At 42.0% G+C, this 15,942-nt stretch overlaps 3 protein-coding genes and 1 long non-coding RNA gene across 7 annotated transcripts; all 4 read right to left on the bottom strand.

The window, feature by feature from the left end:
* On the bottom strand, positions 304 to 1,642 carry LOC8064857. The gene has a single exon (XM_021453649.1). It carries the CDS (start codon positions 704 to 706, stop codon positions 389 to 391), a length of 318 nt encoding a protein of 105 aa, XP_021309324.1. The 5' UTR covers positions 707 to 1,642; the 3' UTR covers positions 304 to 388.
* LOC8064858 lies at positions 1,799 to 4,248 on the bottom strand. Its single transcript, XM_002462532.2, has 2 exons — positions 3,749 to 4,248; positions 1,799 to 2,220 (listed from the first exon to the last, which is right to left on the bottom strand). The coding sequence occupies exons 1-2, from the start codon at positions 3,926 to 3,928 to the stop codon at positions 2,047 to 2,049; spliced, it is 354 nt and encodes a 117-aa protein (XP_002462577.1). The 5' UTR covers positions 3,929 to 4,248; the 3' UTR covers positions 1,799 to 2,046.
* Positions 4,613 to 8,460, bottom strand: LOC8064859 (AT-hook motif nuclear-localized protein 10). Of its 4 annotated transcripts, none has more exons than XM_021453647.1 (7): positions 8,198 to 8,460; positions 8,076 to 8,113; positions 7,149 to 7,804; positions 6,657 to 6,709; positions 5,906 to 6,037; positions 5,526 to 5,687; positions 4,613 to 5,254 (listed from the first exon to the last, which is right to left on the bottom strand). In XM_021453647.1, the coding sequence occupies exons 3-7, from the start codon at positions 7,666 to 7,668 to the stop codon at positions 4,976 to 4,978; spliced, it is 1,146 nt and encodes a 381-aa protein (XP_021309322.1). In that variant the 5' UTR covers positions 7,669 to 7,804; positions 8,076 to 8,113; positions 8,198 to 8,460; the 3' UTR covers positions 4,613 to 4,975. The 4 variants fall into 4 exon arrangements, with proteins under 4 accessions (XP_021309322.1, XP_021309323.1, XP_002462578.1 ...); XM_021453648.1 differs by having other exon boundaries at positions 7,149 to 7,837; XM_002462533.2 differs by having other exon boundaries at positions 8,076 to 8,460.
* LOC110432188 lies at positions 14,111 to 15,026 on the bottom strand. Its single transcript, XR_002449602.1, has 3 exons — positions 14,780 to 15,026; positions 14,609 to 14,690; positions 14,111 to 14,531 (listed from the first exon to the last, which is right to left on the bottom strand). It is a non-coding gene; the product is annotated as an uncharacterized LOC110432188 (long non-coding RNA).

Here is a 15,942-nt window from a genome sequence, read left to right on the forward strand (position 1 = left end):
TGATCTTATAGCACTTTCGTTTTTATTTGACAAATATTGTCCAATCATGGGCTTAAAAGATCCGTCTCGTGATTTACAGATAAATTGTGCAATTAGTTTTTGTTTTCATCTATATTTAATGCTCTATGAATGTGCCGCAAGATTTGATGTGACGGAGACTTTTATTTTTTTTTTTTTGGTTTTTGAGGTAAACTAAACAAGACCTTATTTTCACTCGAAATGTTTCACGTCTGACGAAGCATTCAATATAATAGAGAGAGAGACGAAAAAATAAAACGGCATACAAATCAATTCTACACACGATTTCAATGAATAATCAATCCTAATTAAATAATCAGTCACTAATTCTAATAAGAAGCAACATGAAGCCATGAAAGGGAAGCTCTCCTTATGACTCGACGGCGGCGACCCTACACGCGCCGAACGAACGCGCGTTCCATGACACGCCCTCATCGGCCATCCACGCTCCGTCGTCGAAGTTGCGCGCGTAGCTCGCCGAGTCGTACTCGTACCTCGTCGCCGCCTTCGCCCGCAGCGGCCGGGCCACCCACAGCCTCCGCATGCACGACCGCCGCCGCCGCGCGGCGTAGAGCCGGGCGACCCCTGCGGCTGCCCGCCTCAGCGAAGCCCACGCCCACGCCGCCCTCGCGGCGGCGCCACCCTCGGGCCGCTCCGACGACAGCCTCTGGTACGACGTGACTCGCATCGCGGAGGCCGGCCGGCTCGACCGGAGCTGGAGCTGGGGCTTTAGCTTAGCTTTGCTTCTAATCGTCCTTCACTGACGTGCGCACGCCGACGTGGTTGGCGACTTGGTTCAATTCAATATGGACGCGGCTCGCCCGGGGATTTATAATCGTGGCGCAGCATGATCGCCATGCCACCGTGGTAATGTGTTCGATCCAGGGGGTGTTTTGGGGTTTTCCAGGAGGGCATCTCGTGGAGTTGTTTGGCACAACTTTCTCGGTCGAGCTGGAGCTGGACAGTGGGGCGGGCGGGCCTCAAGCTGGACTGGAGAAGGACGGCGACCTCCTCTTCGTCTCCCCAGCTGCCAAATGGACCCACTGCTACGGATTGTTCTCTGTACTCTGATCATTCTTAATTAGTGGCATTTTCCACCCCCAAGACTATCGATTTTTCTGTACGGTTTTTAAAAGAGTGGCTGACAAGGCTTTTGTGGTCTTTATTAGTATTTTTTGTTTTATAATAATTGAGTGTGTGGTATTAGCATTTTCTTAGTACAAAGTGGCACATTTCCCTAGTTGCCAACAACATAATTCTTAACAATTATGTTATTACTTAACAAAATATAATATAAACCGTATCGGCGTTTTCCTAGATGCCATGATTGGTATCGTTCGGCAAAAACATGATCTGCTTTCCTACACGACATGATTGGCATAGTTCTCAGACGAAGACGTGCATAAATTGGGACGACGAACGACAGGCCATTTGATTGCATCTGGTGAACTGAATTGCAAGCGCCAGTCGCTGCACTAAAACTTTGTTCGATTCTTTACTAGTTCCAAACTAGCTGTTCAGAACCGCAATTCCCCTTTGTTTATAAGTTTTCTGGGATGTTTACAGCTGGGGTCAGACTCAGACAACAGCAATGCAAGCTATCGACAGCTTCTTAGCATCCAATCAGCTCGAACGCCGACAAAATCTGATACACCAACCAGGCCACAGCAGAGCAGCTGACCATTTTTACGAACTCTGAACTCATATTTTAGAGCCAGCATTGGGCTGATCTAGCCGGCAATAACCTGTAAACATATCAGCAAGAACAAGGCATCACAACTAGCAACAATCTTCAGTTATCATTACCTCCCACTGTAGCTGTTCTAGCTGCCAAGTTTTTTTATATTTATATAAACATGGCAGCTTTAGCATAAGTATCTGCTATTCTATTAAGGAACATTCCAGGATTTCCTGTACAAGGAAAAAGAATAATATCTGAATCAAAATAAGGGTTTGCAAGACTATGTGGCTATATTCCAGCACTGACTACAGAGCATGTGTTGGTCCAGTTCAGTGCCAGTCCACCTCTCATTTCTTCGCCTTGGAGAAACGGAGGCACCTGTACTTCTCACCACTGACAGTGATCTCAAGGGCTCCATCTTGGTTGTCTTGGCTGGATGCTGTTCCCATGAGGACGCTCTTTTCCTTCTCTAAATTCTCCTTTTCCATCTTCAGCCTGGCTTCTTGCCGTGCAATCTCAGCCTGTACAGGACAGAATTGAAATAAGTCATGTTGCAGGTCCCAAATTACAGTTAATGGTGACGAATTGAGACATGCTTGGTTCTCATCCATCAGGAAGATCCTCGAATGCATACTGCTCGCTCTAAGCCTCTAATACATTTCAAGAAAACTTAACTGGCACAAGCTTCAATTAATTCTGCTCCTAATTAGGAAAAATAAACCCAGCTTTACAGTTCTCGCTCCAATACTACAGCCTACAGGGCATAACGCTGATGTTAATGATGATGATTCAGAACCAAGTGACTGAGCACTTTCTTTCTCCATAAAAGACCTTGTTACAGTTTGCATAACTAAGCCATTCCCATATCATACACTTCAAATTAAGCCTTCCCTATAATCAGAGTTATTGATTCAACATATGAGCACTTGTACATAACACAGCATCACTTGAACTTATCAGCACGGCTTATCAGCCATTGTACAGTGTTTTTCTCTCACAGCAAATCAGCAAACAGTATCAACATAAGCGAAATTTCAGCGAACGATAAAGACATAACTACACTACTGCAACAAGTCAGGTACTAAATATGTAAGGAGAAACAGGCCAAATGTGTGCAATCAGCTTCCACAAGTGAAGCAACAATGGCTAGACATATCTTATTCTAGTGGTACTAACCATGGCAAAACAATACATAGCACAACAAAATGCTAACACAAACACAAGGAGTAAACAAATTATGGATGTATATGTCTAATTCAAATGATTCCCCCCCCCCCTCCCCACCCACACACACACACACCTAAATTTGGCTAGATATCTCGTATTCTTGTGGTTGATGTGGCACCCCTGTATATGTATTTGACCTCCTCACCTATATACATTCTCCAGTCCAAGCACACAAGCACAAACCCCACCCAACACCTCTCTCTCCTCGGTGCCACCACTCAATCACATCCAGCAAATTACCAAGCCTCCACTCCCACTGTGCGAACCCAAACTTCCCTGCGAATCCGGTGTTAGCGGCTCACACTGCTGCCTTCTAAACATTTCTCGTTGCCCCTCCAATCTCCCCTGCTGACACCAATACATACTGCCAGGCAATGGCTGCACAGCTAATTCTTGGGTTTCACATAAATGAAACCTAAATCCTGAACTGACATCCCAGCTTGCGCCTTGGAGCACAAATCTCAACACACGGAATTCATGGTTGAAATTGGGATGATTTTCATCTACTATGTGAGAGCTATCAAAACACAATTTGTATGAAAGGATCAATTATTAAAAGGAGAACACCTTAAGACGGGCAGCGCCAAAAAAACATACTGTAGAATCCTAAACTCGATGTAAACTACTTCACTTCAATGGCTGTGTGCCTAAAGCGGATTACAAGCACCGATTGCAGAAGTGAAAAATTGTCGACATTGGGCAACATCGGCCAACTCATCAACGGCAAGTACAGCACGCAAGCAGGAGCAGCGCGCACTGATTGTTTGAGGTTTCAACGCTAAGACGTGAGTTGGAAAAAAAAAGGGGGCCTGCGGCGATTACCTCGCGGCGGGAGAGCTCGGCCTTCCAGGCGGCCTCCCGCTCGGCGACCTCGCGCTCGCGCTCCTCGATGTAGCTCTGCATCTCGCGCTCCTTCATGATGCGGTCCTGGATGTCCGCGTCCAGCGCCTCCTGCAGCTCCTTCACGAACCGGTCTACTACCGCCTTGATCCGCACCGACATCGCGCCCCGCCCGCCTCTCCCACTCGCTTCTTCCCTTCTCCCTTTCTCCTCCCCCGCGCCACACCGCACGCCTCGGGTACGGGCGTCGGGATTAACAAGGTCAACGGACGTACTCCTTTGCGTATCGCTATCGGCGCCTGTCTCCGGCGATATCCATGGGCGAGGGCGGACGGGCGGATGGACGGGGCGGCTAGGGTTCCGTTCCGAGGTGGCGAAGGGGGGGCCGGAGTTTCGTGGGCCGCTAGTTCAATTTCCTGGTCGGTCGTTTGGGTGCTTCCCGTTGCTGCGTCCTCGTGTCGTCGTGTGGCAGAGAAGAGGCCGGGTCCAGCGACAGCGAGACGAGGCAGCCAGCATACGTCTCCTCGTTTTGAAGGCGTCTTTTTGGAAGGCCGTAGATGTTAGCATTGTGAGTTTGTGACCTTCGCTAATCGCTATACATAAACGTATTATGAACGTGTATCGTTTTCATTTTTCCGAGCGGCAGAAATATATTTTGGGGATTTAGTTTACTATACATATACATATTTCCAATCCTAGAAAGTACAATCCATTTGATCTTTGCAGTGCAACGCAGATTATGGGAAAATTATCCGAGAGAAAAAGAAGTCTCATACTGAAAGTTCAGTAGTCAGATATCGGGTTCTTATGTGCCAAGCATTTTGACGAGAAAAGCTAAAGCTGACGTGAAAAATAGGTGATACATATTATTTGCTTCATCCTTCAACAAGGCGGAGAAAATCGCGTGTGCGCCACACAGTACTCAGTAGAAACCAAAGAACTTCCAACGTGCTGCATAGGGTCATAGATTCAGTACACGGCATCCATTCCATTCCATTCCAGACGACAGTAAGCAACCACCTAACAATGCACGATTAACACCTAGTACAGTACAGCAAGAGCTACAGAGTCTTGACACCACCTACAAGCTACTGTACTGCTGCTGCTTCTCCCTCCCTGAGTGAGCTTTCGTTCATCCTTCAGCCGCTGAAACACTCTTCTTTCTGCCAGTTCTACCACGGTCAGATTCAGACGGTATCCGGGATCTGGTCATTTCCAGGACAGGCCGGAGAAGACCCCTGGCTGCTGCTGCTGCCCATGGCCGCCGCCGCCGCCGCTGGCCCCTGCGTGCGGCGGGCTCGGGGCGCCGCTGGATGACTCGCTCAGGCTCAGTGTCCCTCTCGACGGCGGGCTGCTCGGCCCTGCCGCCACGCCCGTCGTCGCCGGCGCGAGCTTTAGTGGCGCCGGCGATGGGTCTGACGGTGACGGAGCAAGCTTCTTCCGCTTCGGCTCCTTCTTTCCATCGGCGTCGAAGCTCCCCACTACGATCTGTACAGTACAGATACCATTGGTGGTCAATGATCACTATGCAATCGGAGAAACAGTCGACGACAGCGATCTGTGTATCTTTCGGAAAAAAGACGACAATGCTCTGTAAATGCTTGTACATCTACTACCACGAATTGAAACCAGGAAGGTACAAATTTCAGCAGGATCCAGAGAGAGCAACGGTTGTTAGAGATGCACGTGTAAACAGCGCTGAATGAAGACGAAATCTACTCATCAGATGATTGATGAATGGGACAGAGATGTGGCAGACCTGTACCGGTGAAGCAGCTGTCAGAAGTCCGGCAACACTACCGCCCAGGACACGGCCATCTGGGCCTGCTAGCGAAACGCTGAGCCCACCAGTTCGACTGCGATGGCCGCCATTCTCTGACAGAAGAAACGACCCGGACAGAGACAGTATCTCGAAACGACCCTGTTCATGATTTCAGGAAACGAGATCTCAGTTTTCTTTTTTCTTTTTTTTTTTGCGAGAAAGATCTCAGTTTTCATCATCACCTACGCAGTACAAATACCAGCAACAGTGATAACTCGTAAACAGACTCCGGCATATCAATAAGATCACTCTTCTGAATCACTATACCTGGTCGCAAAGTACTCCAGCTGAAAACTTCTGACAGTTAAAATACGAACCTCGTATGTCACCGTTCCACCTGAAGTAGCAGATTGCCGAAGGGTCACATTTGATATGGCGCCATTTGCTGAAAGGATGCAAACCGCGCGTGTCCCGTGCTGAGAGAAGGACATGATCTTTGCCGATACGTCCTGGAAAGCAGAAAAAATCCAAACCATTTACAGCAGTGAACTGATAAAGGTTGTAAAAATGCAACCTCTCATCTAAAAAGATAAGAAACCTAACCACATCCTGAATGCTGATACTTTTGGGAGAAATAACAGACAGATGTTCAATTGAACTTTATTTATAATACAATAAACAGAAGCTAGTGAGTGGTGACCAGGCCGGTAAATCATTAATACTGCATTGGCTTAACTTAAGCATCCAGTGAGTTATATGGAGCTAAGCTTAATAAGCCTCAATACCAGGTTATAGTGGGAGATTTAGCATTCTGGCAACACAAGTTCTGCAGGTATGGAAGCCGAGCATATGACTACATTTTTCTCACATATCCGAACTAGAATATGATATGTTCTGCTTTAAGTGCTCAAATTAAGCCTTAAAATTCAGTAAAATGAAAAAGGCACCACTAATGCATTACAATTAATAGCTTAATGCAAACTAAGAGTTCCGTTGATGACAGCTGAATCAGAATTCAGAAAGATGGTATCTTTACTTGTAATGTTAAACCTTACTTTATTAACAAACTGAATAATTTACAGACAAATGGCATGAAGATATATGAAAAGAATCCAGGATTAGCTATACCTCTCCGGCTTTTACAAAAATAAGATGAGGTGTAAAACCTGCCCCTGTTGGCCCTGCAAAACATACTTGAATCAAAACAGCAAATCCAACACATGTAAACTGGTTTGAAATCCATGCAGGGACGAAACCTGGAGTCTTGAGGGTTAAATTAAACAGATTGGAGTATTCCATACTTCAGTAATGTAAACAGCCAAGCATTAAGCATCCTTAGTTATACATTCCGATAGAAATTGCAGAATGATTCAATTAAATTGTCCTACATGCAAACTAAAGAAGAGGTTTCTGCTTTCTTAAAGAAGGATGCAAAGTACTAATTTACTGCACCGCTCTTGCAGTCCATCACCTCAGATCCATTCAAAAGCCAACCAGCTCTTCTGAGCAAGTTCAGACTCCAGGCCGTATTTTATAATTTGTTGTATAACAAAAAAGAAATACAAGAAAAAAAGGGGTGGAAAAAAAAACATTCTCGGATGAGGATGCACCAATATTTACCAAGAGCAGGCACGTGCTTCTTGTTGGTGGAACCCTTCGGCCGGCCCCGCTTCTTCGCGCCGTCCGGCGACGCTGACGGCGCAGTGTTGAGCGCCTTCGGGCCGCTAGGTGAGAAAGGACCGGAAGCTCCAGGAGCCGCCGGCGCCGGCGCCGGTGCTGCAGCGATGGATGCGGGCACGGGCACCAATGCCAGCGACATGGAGCCGTCGGGGCCGTACTTTCTTGGCCGACCACGCTTCTTCTTGGCCACCGGCTCACCCGCGCCGCCCGAGTGCACCGGCGCGCCACCATTGCCTCCTACGCCAGCCAAGCTTGAAGCAGCCACGGGCTGGTGGTACGTTGCCGTTGCGGGCGGTGCGGAGCTCACCGGGGTGAAGATGGCGGTGCCGTCCGTCGTGTACGCCATGCGCAGGCTCTGCGTGACCCCCGAGGACGGCGGCGTCGCCGGGGTCTTCGGCAGCCCGAACGGCTCCCTTCCCGCCATCACTCCTTGCTCCGGAGACGGGCTCACCTCCATCATTCCACACTGAACAAGTGCGCCGAAGCAGAAACGGCTACGAATCTGCAGCTCTCTCTTTCAGCGAATTCTTTTGGACTGAAGGTTGCAGCTCTTCTGCTTCACAGCAAAGCTTACAACCGGCGACGGGAGCTAGGAACTGCAAAAATCATAAACCCCGAGCTGCTCAAAGCTGGAAAATTATACGATGAACATAGTGAGTTTTACAGCGTGTAGGATGAACAGAGCGAGTTTTACAGCGTAGGGTGGCAGCAGCTTTGAAAAAAAAGCTTTGTAACGGCGGGGAAGAAACGAGGAGAAATGGAAAACGAAAATGGGAGGAAGAAGCCGTAAATCACAATAAAAAAAAGAGAGAAAACAATGGAGAAGGTAAAGGATTTGGCAGATAAAGCAGATAAATTAGAGATTACCTGCCGGAGAAATGAAGCAGAGATTTCCTCCAAGAGGTCTTCAGGATTTCAGAAATTAGGATAGCATTAGGAAAATGGAGACAAAAGGCAAGAAAATGGTCAGGGGTAGCAAAGAGGTTAACCGGCGGAGCTCAAGAGTCCTCGCAGGCCACTCAAACAAACTCAGCTCAAGCAGACGATGAGAGAAATCAGCTTATGTCCGACGTAATTTCCCCTCACATCACAGAGCCTTATTCTACCTCCATTTTTCTTTCTTTTTTTTCTTTTCTTTTTCTTTTCCGAGCTCCCCTCTTCTCACGTAATGAAAAGAAAAGGGTTTTAGTCGGGAATTAAAGAAATAGACGGGTAAGTGAAGCACGTCAGGATTGCATTGGTAAGGGTCTACCTTATTTGACCCCATGCTTATTTTATTGAGTTTGTGGCCTCCTATGCTTTTGGCTTTATCTGCCTGCTTCTGCATTTCTTATCTTTTGCACTGTCTGTGATTTACACTGTGCACATGGACCTAACCATGACCATTTCCAACCACATGACAACTGGCATGCAAAATCGGAAAACGAATTAAAGGACCATGTTTCCATTTGACCAGAGTCTAGTGCTCATGCCAAAAAAAGAATTTGAGTTCCTCCAGCAAGCTAAACTTAGATCCATTTTTTAATGCGTGGAAATTTCTGAATTCAAGATATTTTTTTTTGTATGACCTAAGCTTATTTTATGTTTGTCGATTGTATTTTTAGCAGGACGTTACCTATTTTAACATTTATGAAAAATAGTTTCTCTTGCAAACAATTTTTTTGTACTGTATAAAAAATTAGATCATCAGCAAAATTCAAGTGAAGAAAACTAACCTCTTTGACATGGGGCTTCCCATTTAAAAATATATATAGAAATTTTAAAGCACGTACTAGCAAAATGGTACCGCTACACTTACGCCTGTTTAGTCGAAAAAAAAATATAAAATGACTACTATAGCACTTTTATTTGTATTTAATAATTATTATTCAATCATAGACTAACTAAGCTTAAAAGATTCGTCTCGTAAAATACAAATAAATTATATAATTAGTTAATTTTTATTTATATTTAATATTACATACATATGTCAAATGTGACGAGAAATCTTAGAACTAAACAACCCTTATAAATTTTTTGTGAGATTTCTCACATGCCCCTCATTGGGACCCGACCATCCCTGCCATCCTTTCAATTTAAAACAGCACTAATTAGCCCTAGTTACAAGCTAGATGAAGAATTAATTCACAGATTTCACGGGATTTGGTACTCTGTACCAGGAAATCCTGCTGCCGGAGGCTGGAGCCCTTTTGTTTTCTGTTAGGTGACACAAAACATCAAAAAGTCGGCACCAGAACCACCGAACCCAGCCGGTCAGCAAAATCGGATTTGGAGCAGAAACGGAATCGAAGCCAGACACGGCATCTTAACAAACATCATTTTTATTCCAAACGATTTTGACACAAAACAGTAGAAGAAACGTGCGGGCCCCAGGTTAAAATTTGAGCCTTTTTTTTCTTTTGTCCCGGGCCCCTGCTTAATTGATCCTTCACGGCAAAGCATGCGTTCGCATGAATTTCTTCCGTTCACGCGTGGTCCTCTGAAATAATGAATTGCAGTCACTTTAAAAGAAATTAATTGATGATTAGAGTGGCTTTTAAAAAACTGGGAAATGAAAATGATGCACTAGAGAGAGAAAAAGACGAGTGACCTACGCAGCTACGCTTGAGCGATTGAGTGTATGCCAAGAATTAGCCTGCAAAACCGAATAAAGTTTTTCACTTTATTTATTGTTATACCACAACTGGACACTTTTTTTTACTTATTAATAACTTGTCCAGCACGTGTCGCTTGCATCGTCCTTATCGCTCTCGCTTGGCTTCTTTCATCTAATCACCTTTTGTCATTGCGATTTGTGATTTAGCATGCGGCTTGTTTTGCCGTCCAGACGTGCTAATTTGATGCAAGGTTTTATATTAAAATTGGGGAGAAAGCCCAAACAAAGTGAAGGTGAGACCAAGATTTGTAGCTGGCAGCGCGGAATAATTTGGGCATAAACCTTGCAATACAAATATAACTGTTCTTTGTCTCGTTTTTTTGTTTCGTGTTGTAAGACCCTATGTACTCTTTGTTTTTAATAAATTATAGTAGAGGGTAACTCCAAGGAAAAAACTAAATTATGCAAATTTTTACACGATAGGAACATCTTGCATTTAATTTACTATACACAAATCATTACCAGTAATAGCCACCGGATCTTCATGTTTTCTAATAAATATCAAGCTCCACATCTATCATTATGAAAGATATTTTAAAATAAATCCGAACTTTGTATCTAAGTATAAACCTATGCCATTATAAGATAATGTAAAGTAAGCCCTATTTTTCCTTTTGAATTACATACAATAACCTTTTAATTTTATCTATCTTGCCAACCCCTCTCTCATTATAAAAAAAAATAAAATAAGATATCCTACACCTCTATGTCCAAAACCAATATAAGTTATGGCAAAAGTAACTCAATAACCACCAAGTATGCTATATGTTTCTAAAAGATGCACTTGTACCACTACTAAACTAAACATAAACATAAATACTATATGCCACCATGAAGACTAAGTAAACATGCATATTTAGATACTTCTAAACGATGTCATAAAAAAGATGCAAGAAGGTCCACATAGGAACAATACAAAGGATGAAAATACACTCTTAGTGTTACTAATTGGATGCTGTCACGCAACGTATGACTTATCTCATAGGGCGTGTTACAAAAAAAATCCTAAAAATTATATTAATAATCAGAAACATCTAACCATTATTTCGATTGACTCTAATCATCATCACCAATAATAAATATTGGATCCATTTTTTATGAAAAAAATACTTTACTGCTATGAAAAAAAATAAACCCTAATCTGCATCTAAACTACCAACCATTGCCACCGTTAAAGTTAATTTAAAGTAATCTCTAACCTTTGCATTTTGAAGTACCCACCTATGTTGTTACGAATGATAAAATAAAGTTACTCCTTTAACTAACATTTGAATTACTCACATATGTCATTATAAAATTTAAAACAAAATATCCCTTAAATCTAACAATATCTAATATGAAAGATTTATAACTGTAAGTAGCTTCTAAATTATCTGGTTCTACCATCACTAAATTCAAAGTAAACATAAATGCTATGTCTTACTATGTATACTAAGTATACTTGCATTTATTTCTAATAAATATACATTTTATAGTTTATTGACCACAAGAAAAAAAATATTCCCTTCACAAACCCTTTTACCAATGACAGTGACAATCCATTTAAAATTATATTAAAATTCTAGACAATATTTTTAAGTTCTTACTTGAGATAAATTATGATATATCAATGTTAGTAATTTAATTTAAACACTCTATTTTTTTATAAAAATGATACTACTAGAACTACGATTCTTTGATAGAGGAATTCAACATCTTATTGAGTGTTGTGTAGGATGGAAGGGTTTGCTTATGCCACCGTAATAATTAAGAGTGGATTAATCGAAGACTTAGAATCTAACTTTTACTAAAAACATAGAAGAATTTTTTTGAATAAAAATAGAAATAAGTACTAGGAATCTAGGATAGATAAAAAATTTGGAACAACTAGTAAGATCATAAGTTGAAGCCAAAATACGGATTCATGATGTCACAAGAGTTAATATAACTTTACCTAAGATTTCAACTAAATACATATTAAAAACCCACATAGACGCAATGAAAGAATACAAACACATACATAATTGGTAAAATTATCACAAACAAACAAAGTTTAAATTGCATCTGAATATTGTGTTAGAAAAACGGATAAAGAAACGATAAAGATAACCAATCTTGATGAATTATTCTCCATACAAAATTTATCCACGAAACTATTAATAGTATTTATGTAACCTAAAATTTTAGGCTATTCCAGTATACCATGGCATGACTGTCTAGCTTAAGCCAAAATGGATTAGTGTTCTTGTGTGTGATAGACGGATAGCAATGTAGTGTGGAAAGAATACCATGACTTGTTTAGTTCCTGGTTAAGTGGAGACAATAGGGAAGAAAATGATTTGTTTAGTTGGCAATTTTTTTTGGTTTTGGGTACTATAACATTTTCGTTTGTATTTAGTAATTATTGTCTAACCATGGATTAACTAGACTCAAAAGATTCATCTTACAAATTACATACAAACTGTATAATTAATTATTTTTTATCTATATTTAATGCTCCATATATGTGCTGCAAGATTCAATTTGATAGAAAATATTGAAATTTTTTAAGAACTAAATGTGGAGGTCGTGAATTATGACAGCCTGAACCTGGACAGTGAGAAGCCGCTACTTCAGCTGAGGCCTCGTTTAGTTCCGAAAAGATTTCGGATTTCGATATTGTAGCACTTTCGTTTGTTTGTGATAAATATTATCTAATTATGGACTAACTAGAATCAAAAGATTCGTCTCGCGATTTCTAGCTAAACTGTATAATTAGTTTTTGCTTTTATCTATATTTAATGCTTCATGTATGTGCCGCAAGATTCGATGTGACGAGAATCTTGAAAACTTTTTGCTTTTTGGGTTGAACAAGGCCTGAGCTGTGCTGCTCGCAAAGTTTTAATTGCACCAGGCCAAAAGGGAGAAAACTGATTGATTTATAAATGGGCGGAAAGGGGTGAGAGAAAAGATGGAAATTTATCGGCTACTGTACGTGGCAATCGTCTCTGGAACCAGCAGGAATATACTGAACAGCTTTCTGGTGAAGTGAAAGGAGAATATACGCAACAGTGAAAGGAAAACTCTCTGGAACCTGTATCGCTGGCTGCTACGAGGTTTGCTTTACCTGTATGGCTAGATACTACAGTACTTGATTTTTTTATTAGACAAAATCTGATTAAACTCATAATAACTTTCAAATATTTTAGTTTATAGAAACATAAGATTCGGATAAGTAAAGTAATTTTCACAATTTTATTAGGCTTTACAAATGCATATTCTGATACATGGATATTGGGACCATGCTCTGTCTAAAGCATCAAGTATCTTTGACAAAAGTAAGCATCACCAATTCTATTGATTTAAATTTGGCATAAATCTTTTAGTACATGTGCAAAAATATCGGTTTAGATTCTAGAAAGCGTGCAACGATTGCATACTGTGATGATGTTTGCGTGCACCTATATACCAGTGCTTTCTTTGTGCTATATACAATACTGTAGCTGAATAATGATATAATAAGTGCCCTGTTGCCGGCTTCCTATTTCCTGATGCCACGCCATCTGTTTCCTCCTTTTTCTGTATTCAAACCAAACAAACCGTCTATTTTCGTGTCCATTGACGTTCAGACTCTCAGTCTCTTTTGTAGTAGGAGTACTAGCTAGTGGGTGCAAGCTTATCCTTTGGGAGAAAAAAGAAAGAAATCTTTGTCAAAAGTGAACCCTTGCAATTTCCATACCTCGAGCGGCGCATGCGTGTGACTGACACAGAGATGGGAGGGGAAGATAAGAACGAAATGCAGCCACAATTTCTCAACGAAATATCTCTGCTTTAGATGATGATGGAATCTTTTGTGTTATTTTATTTTAACAGCCTATTTGAGACACGACAGTGTGAAACTGATGATGGCTGATCTGTGTGGTCTCTGTGGCTCCCAACCCTCCACTGTGCAGAGCTCTGCCGCGGTTGCCTTGTGAGCCAATTATTGGTTGGAGAACTGGGAAAAGTTGGAGGAAATTTGGCCGCTTTGTATTGACTAATACTAGAGTTTCTCATGTTTTATTTTTCGGGTTCCATAATCGAGAGAAAACCGGAGTGTCTAGGGGGCATGCACATGATAAATTAGGTACTGCAGCATTTTCTTCAGTTAGGCAGAGATCCTTGTTTGTTGGGAACTTATGCTTACTGAAAATGACAAGAAAACAGTGCACGCTTGGAAAGATATTGGCCCTGAAAGGTTTAGAAATTGTGTTGTGAATTGGCACAGAATTGGGCTCTTTGTATTTAGCAGAATATTGGTGTAGATGGAGCCAAGTGGCTTGTCAATTTCAGAGAAATAAAAAAAAAGGTACATGGAAATGTTTCCATCGATGCATAAATAATAATTGTAGAGAGAAAAAATATCACATCACTCTTTAAAGTACTACATAAATATAGGGCTATGTGTGTCAAATCACAAGAGGGGGGAAAACGAGCGCATGATAACTGACAGAAAAAGAGAAGGGGAAAGGCAGTGGAAGCAGCAGGGCTCACCATGTGACCTCCTCTCCCCCTAAACAACGAAATTGCATGCGTTCTTCTTTCAGAATAGTTGGCTATGATGGCTTTTGGGGGCCTTTGTATCTCAGCAGCCTATTCTTGTATAGTATAGCGGCTATAGCCATCAACTCCCTTCAATTTGCTTTCTTTTATCTGAACACGCAAAAACTCTGCGCACCATATATATTGAATTATTATTGATATAAGACGGGAGAAAGAGAAATTTCACTCTACGATGGAGCGTTACCATTGCAGTTGCAGAAGATGTGCAGTCCAGATGTTACAACGTGAATGCCCAATTGCTGAAGTGCCAATCCGAAAAGCACATCCTTTCGCCATAATAATAATAATAATATTAATAGTATGTGATTATACATCATAGATGGCTTAAATAAGGTGGAGGCTAGCCTGAATTTACCATTTCTATTGCTCTGTAAACTGTAAGGGTGTCCGCAGTGGTGGACGAGGTCCATGTGGAAGACAGAGAGAGAGAGGAGGAAGGCAAGCAGCTAGTGACCAATCGTCGGATGAAATTTCACGCGTGCCGAGTATTTGAGAGGAGAATAGGTGGGACCAAATGAGAAAGAAAGAGTAGAATATTGGTTTCTCTCTCGTCCAACTCACAAGAGTGTGGCCTAATTGCCGCGTTTTGTGCTTGTTGTGTCTTGTTGAATTTTTCTTTTGGCAACTGACAAAAGCTTGGTTTTGGCTTAAATGAGCATGGTCAGGCATTAAAACCTGGCATCAGGGATCTGAAGATCCAAAGGCCTTGAGCTGCGACTAGTAAGGCCTTGTTTAGATGTAACTTTTCTTTCAAAATGGATACGGTAGAAATTTCGTTTATATTTGACAAATGTTATCTAATTATAGATTAACTAGGCTTAAAGATTCGTCTCATAAATTACAGTCAAAATTATATAATTAGTTATTTTTTATTTATATTTAATGTTGCACGTATGTGCCACAAAATTTAATATAACGAAAAATCTTGAAAAGATTTACAAATTTCTTAAGTACTCCCTCCATCCCAAATTGTAAGTCGTTTGACTTTTTTTACCCAAAGTTTGACCACTCGTCTTATTCAAAAAATTTGTGCAAATATAGTTAAATTTAAGTCATTCTTGAAGAACTTTTATTAATAAACCAATACACAACAAAAAAGTGATATTTTGTACAAAACTTTGAATAAGACAAGTGGTCAAACTTGATATTAAAAAAGTCAAACGACTTACAATTTAGGATGGATTGAGTAGTAAACAAGGGCTAAACGTCCGCCATTTGCATTGAGGTGAGTGTGTCCGTCGTGGTTCGTGGGGTAGCCTTTGTCCGGGCGCTAGGGTAAAGTAAAGAGGGGAGAGAGAAGGTCGGCCTCTCCTCCCCGTGCCTGGACCAGACCTGGAGCGGATTGAAGTCCGTCGTCGCCGGCCGCCCCGGGGCCCGGCGGACGACGATGAATGCGGTGGAAGTGGTGGGGGCAGCCCGTGGAGCAGTGCAGTGCGTGTGCTGGACTCCTGTCCTCGGCCATGCTCATGCATGCGCCACGGCTTTGCTTGCTTGCTTGTTGGTGTCCGTCCGTTGTGC

This window comes from Sorghum bicolor, chromosome 2 (genome assembly GCF_000003195.3).
Source record: "Sorghum bicolor cultivar BTx623 chromosome 2, Sorghum_bicolor_NCBIv3, whole genome shotgun sequence".
Classification (NCBI taxonomy): domain Eukaryota; kingdom Viridiplantae; phylum Streptophyta; class Magnoliopsida; order Poales; family Poaceae; genus Sorghum; species Sorghum bicolor.

What these genes read in the sequence shown, in the direction of transcription:
- LOC8064857 (XM_021453649.1), bottom strand. Translation starts at nt 706, where the DNA reads ATGCGAGTCACGTCGTACCAGAGGCTGTCGTCGGAGCGGCCCGAGGGT.
- LOC8064859 (XM_021453647.1), bottom strand. Translation starts at nt 7,668, where the DNA reads ATGATGGAGGTGAGCCCGTCTCCGGAGCAAGGAGTGATGGCGGGAAGG. An exon ending in GAAGCACGTGCCTGCTCTTG is followed by an intron (nt 6,710 to 7,148) that starts GTAAATATTGGT and finishes TATGTTTTGCAG; the next exon opens with GGCCAACAGGGGCAGGTTTT. An exon ending in CAGCTGCTTCACCGGTACAG is followed by an intron (nt 5,255 to 5,525) that starts GTCTGCCACATC and finishes TGTACTGTACAG; the next exon opens with ATCGTAGTGGGGAGCTTCGA.
- LOC8064858 (XM_002462532.2), bottom strand. Translation starts at nt 3,928, where the DNA reads ATGTCGGTGCGGATCAAGGCGGTAGTAGACCGGTTCGTGAAGGAGCTG. An exon ending in CCGAGCTCTCCCGCCGCGAG is followed by an intron (nt 2,221 to 3,748) that starts GTAATCGCCGCA and finishes TGTCCTGTACAG; the next exon opens with GCTGAGATTGCACGGCAAGA.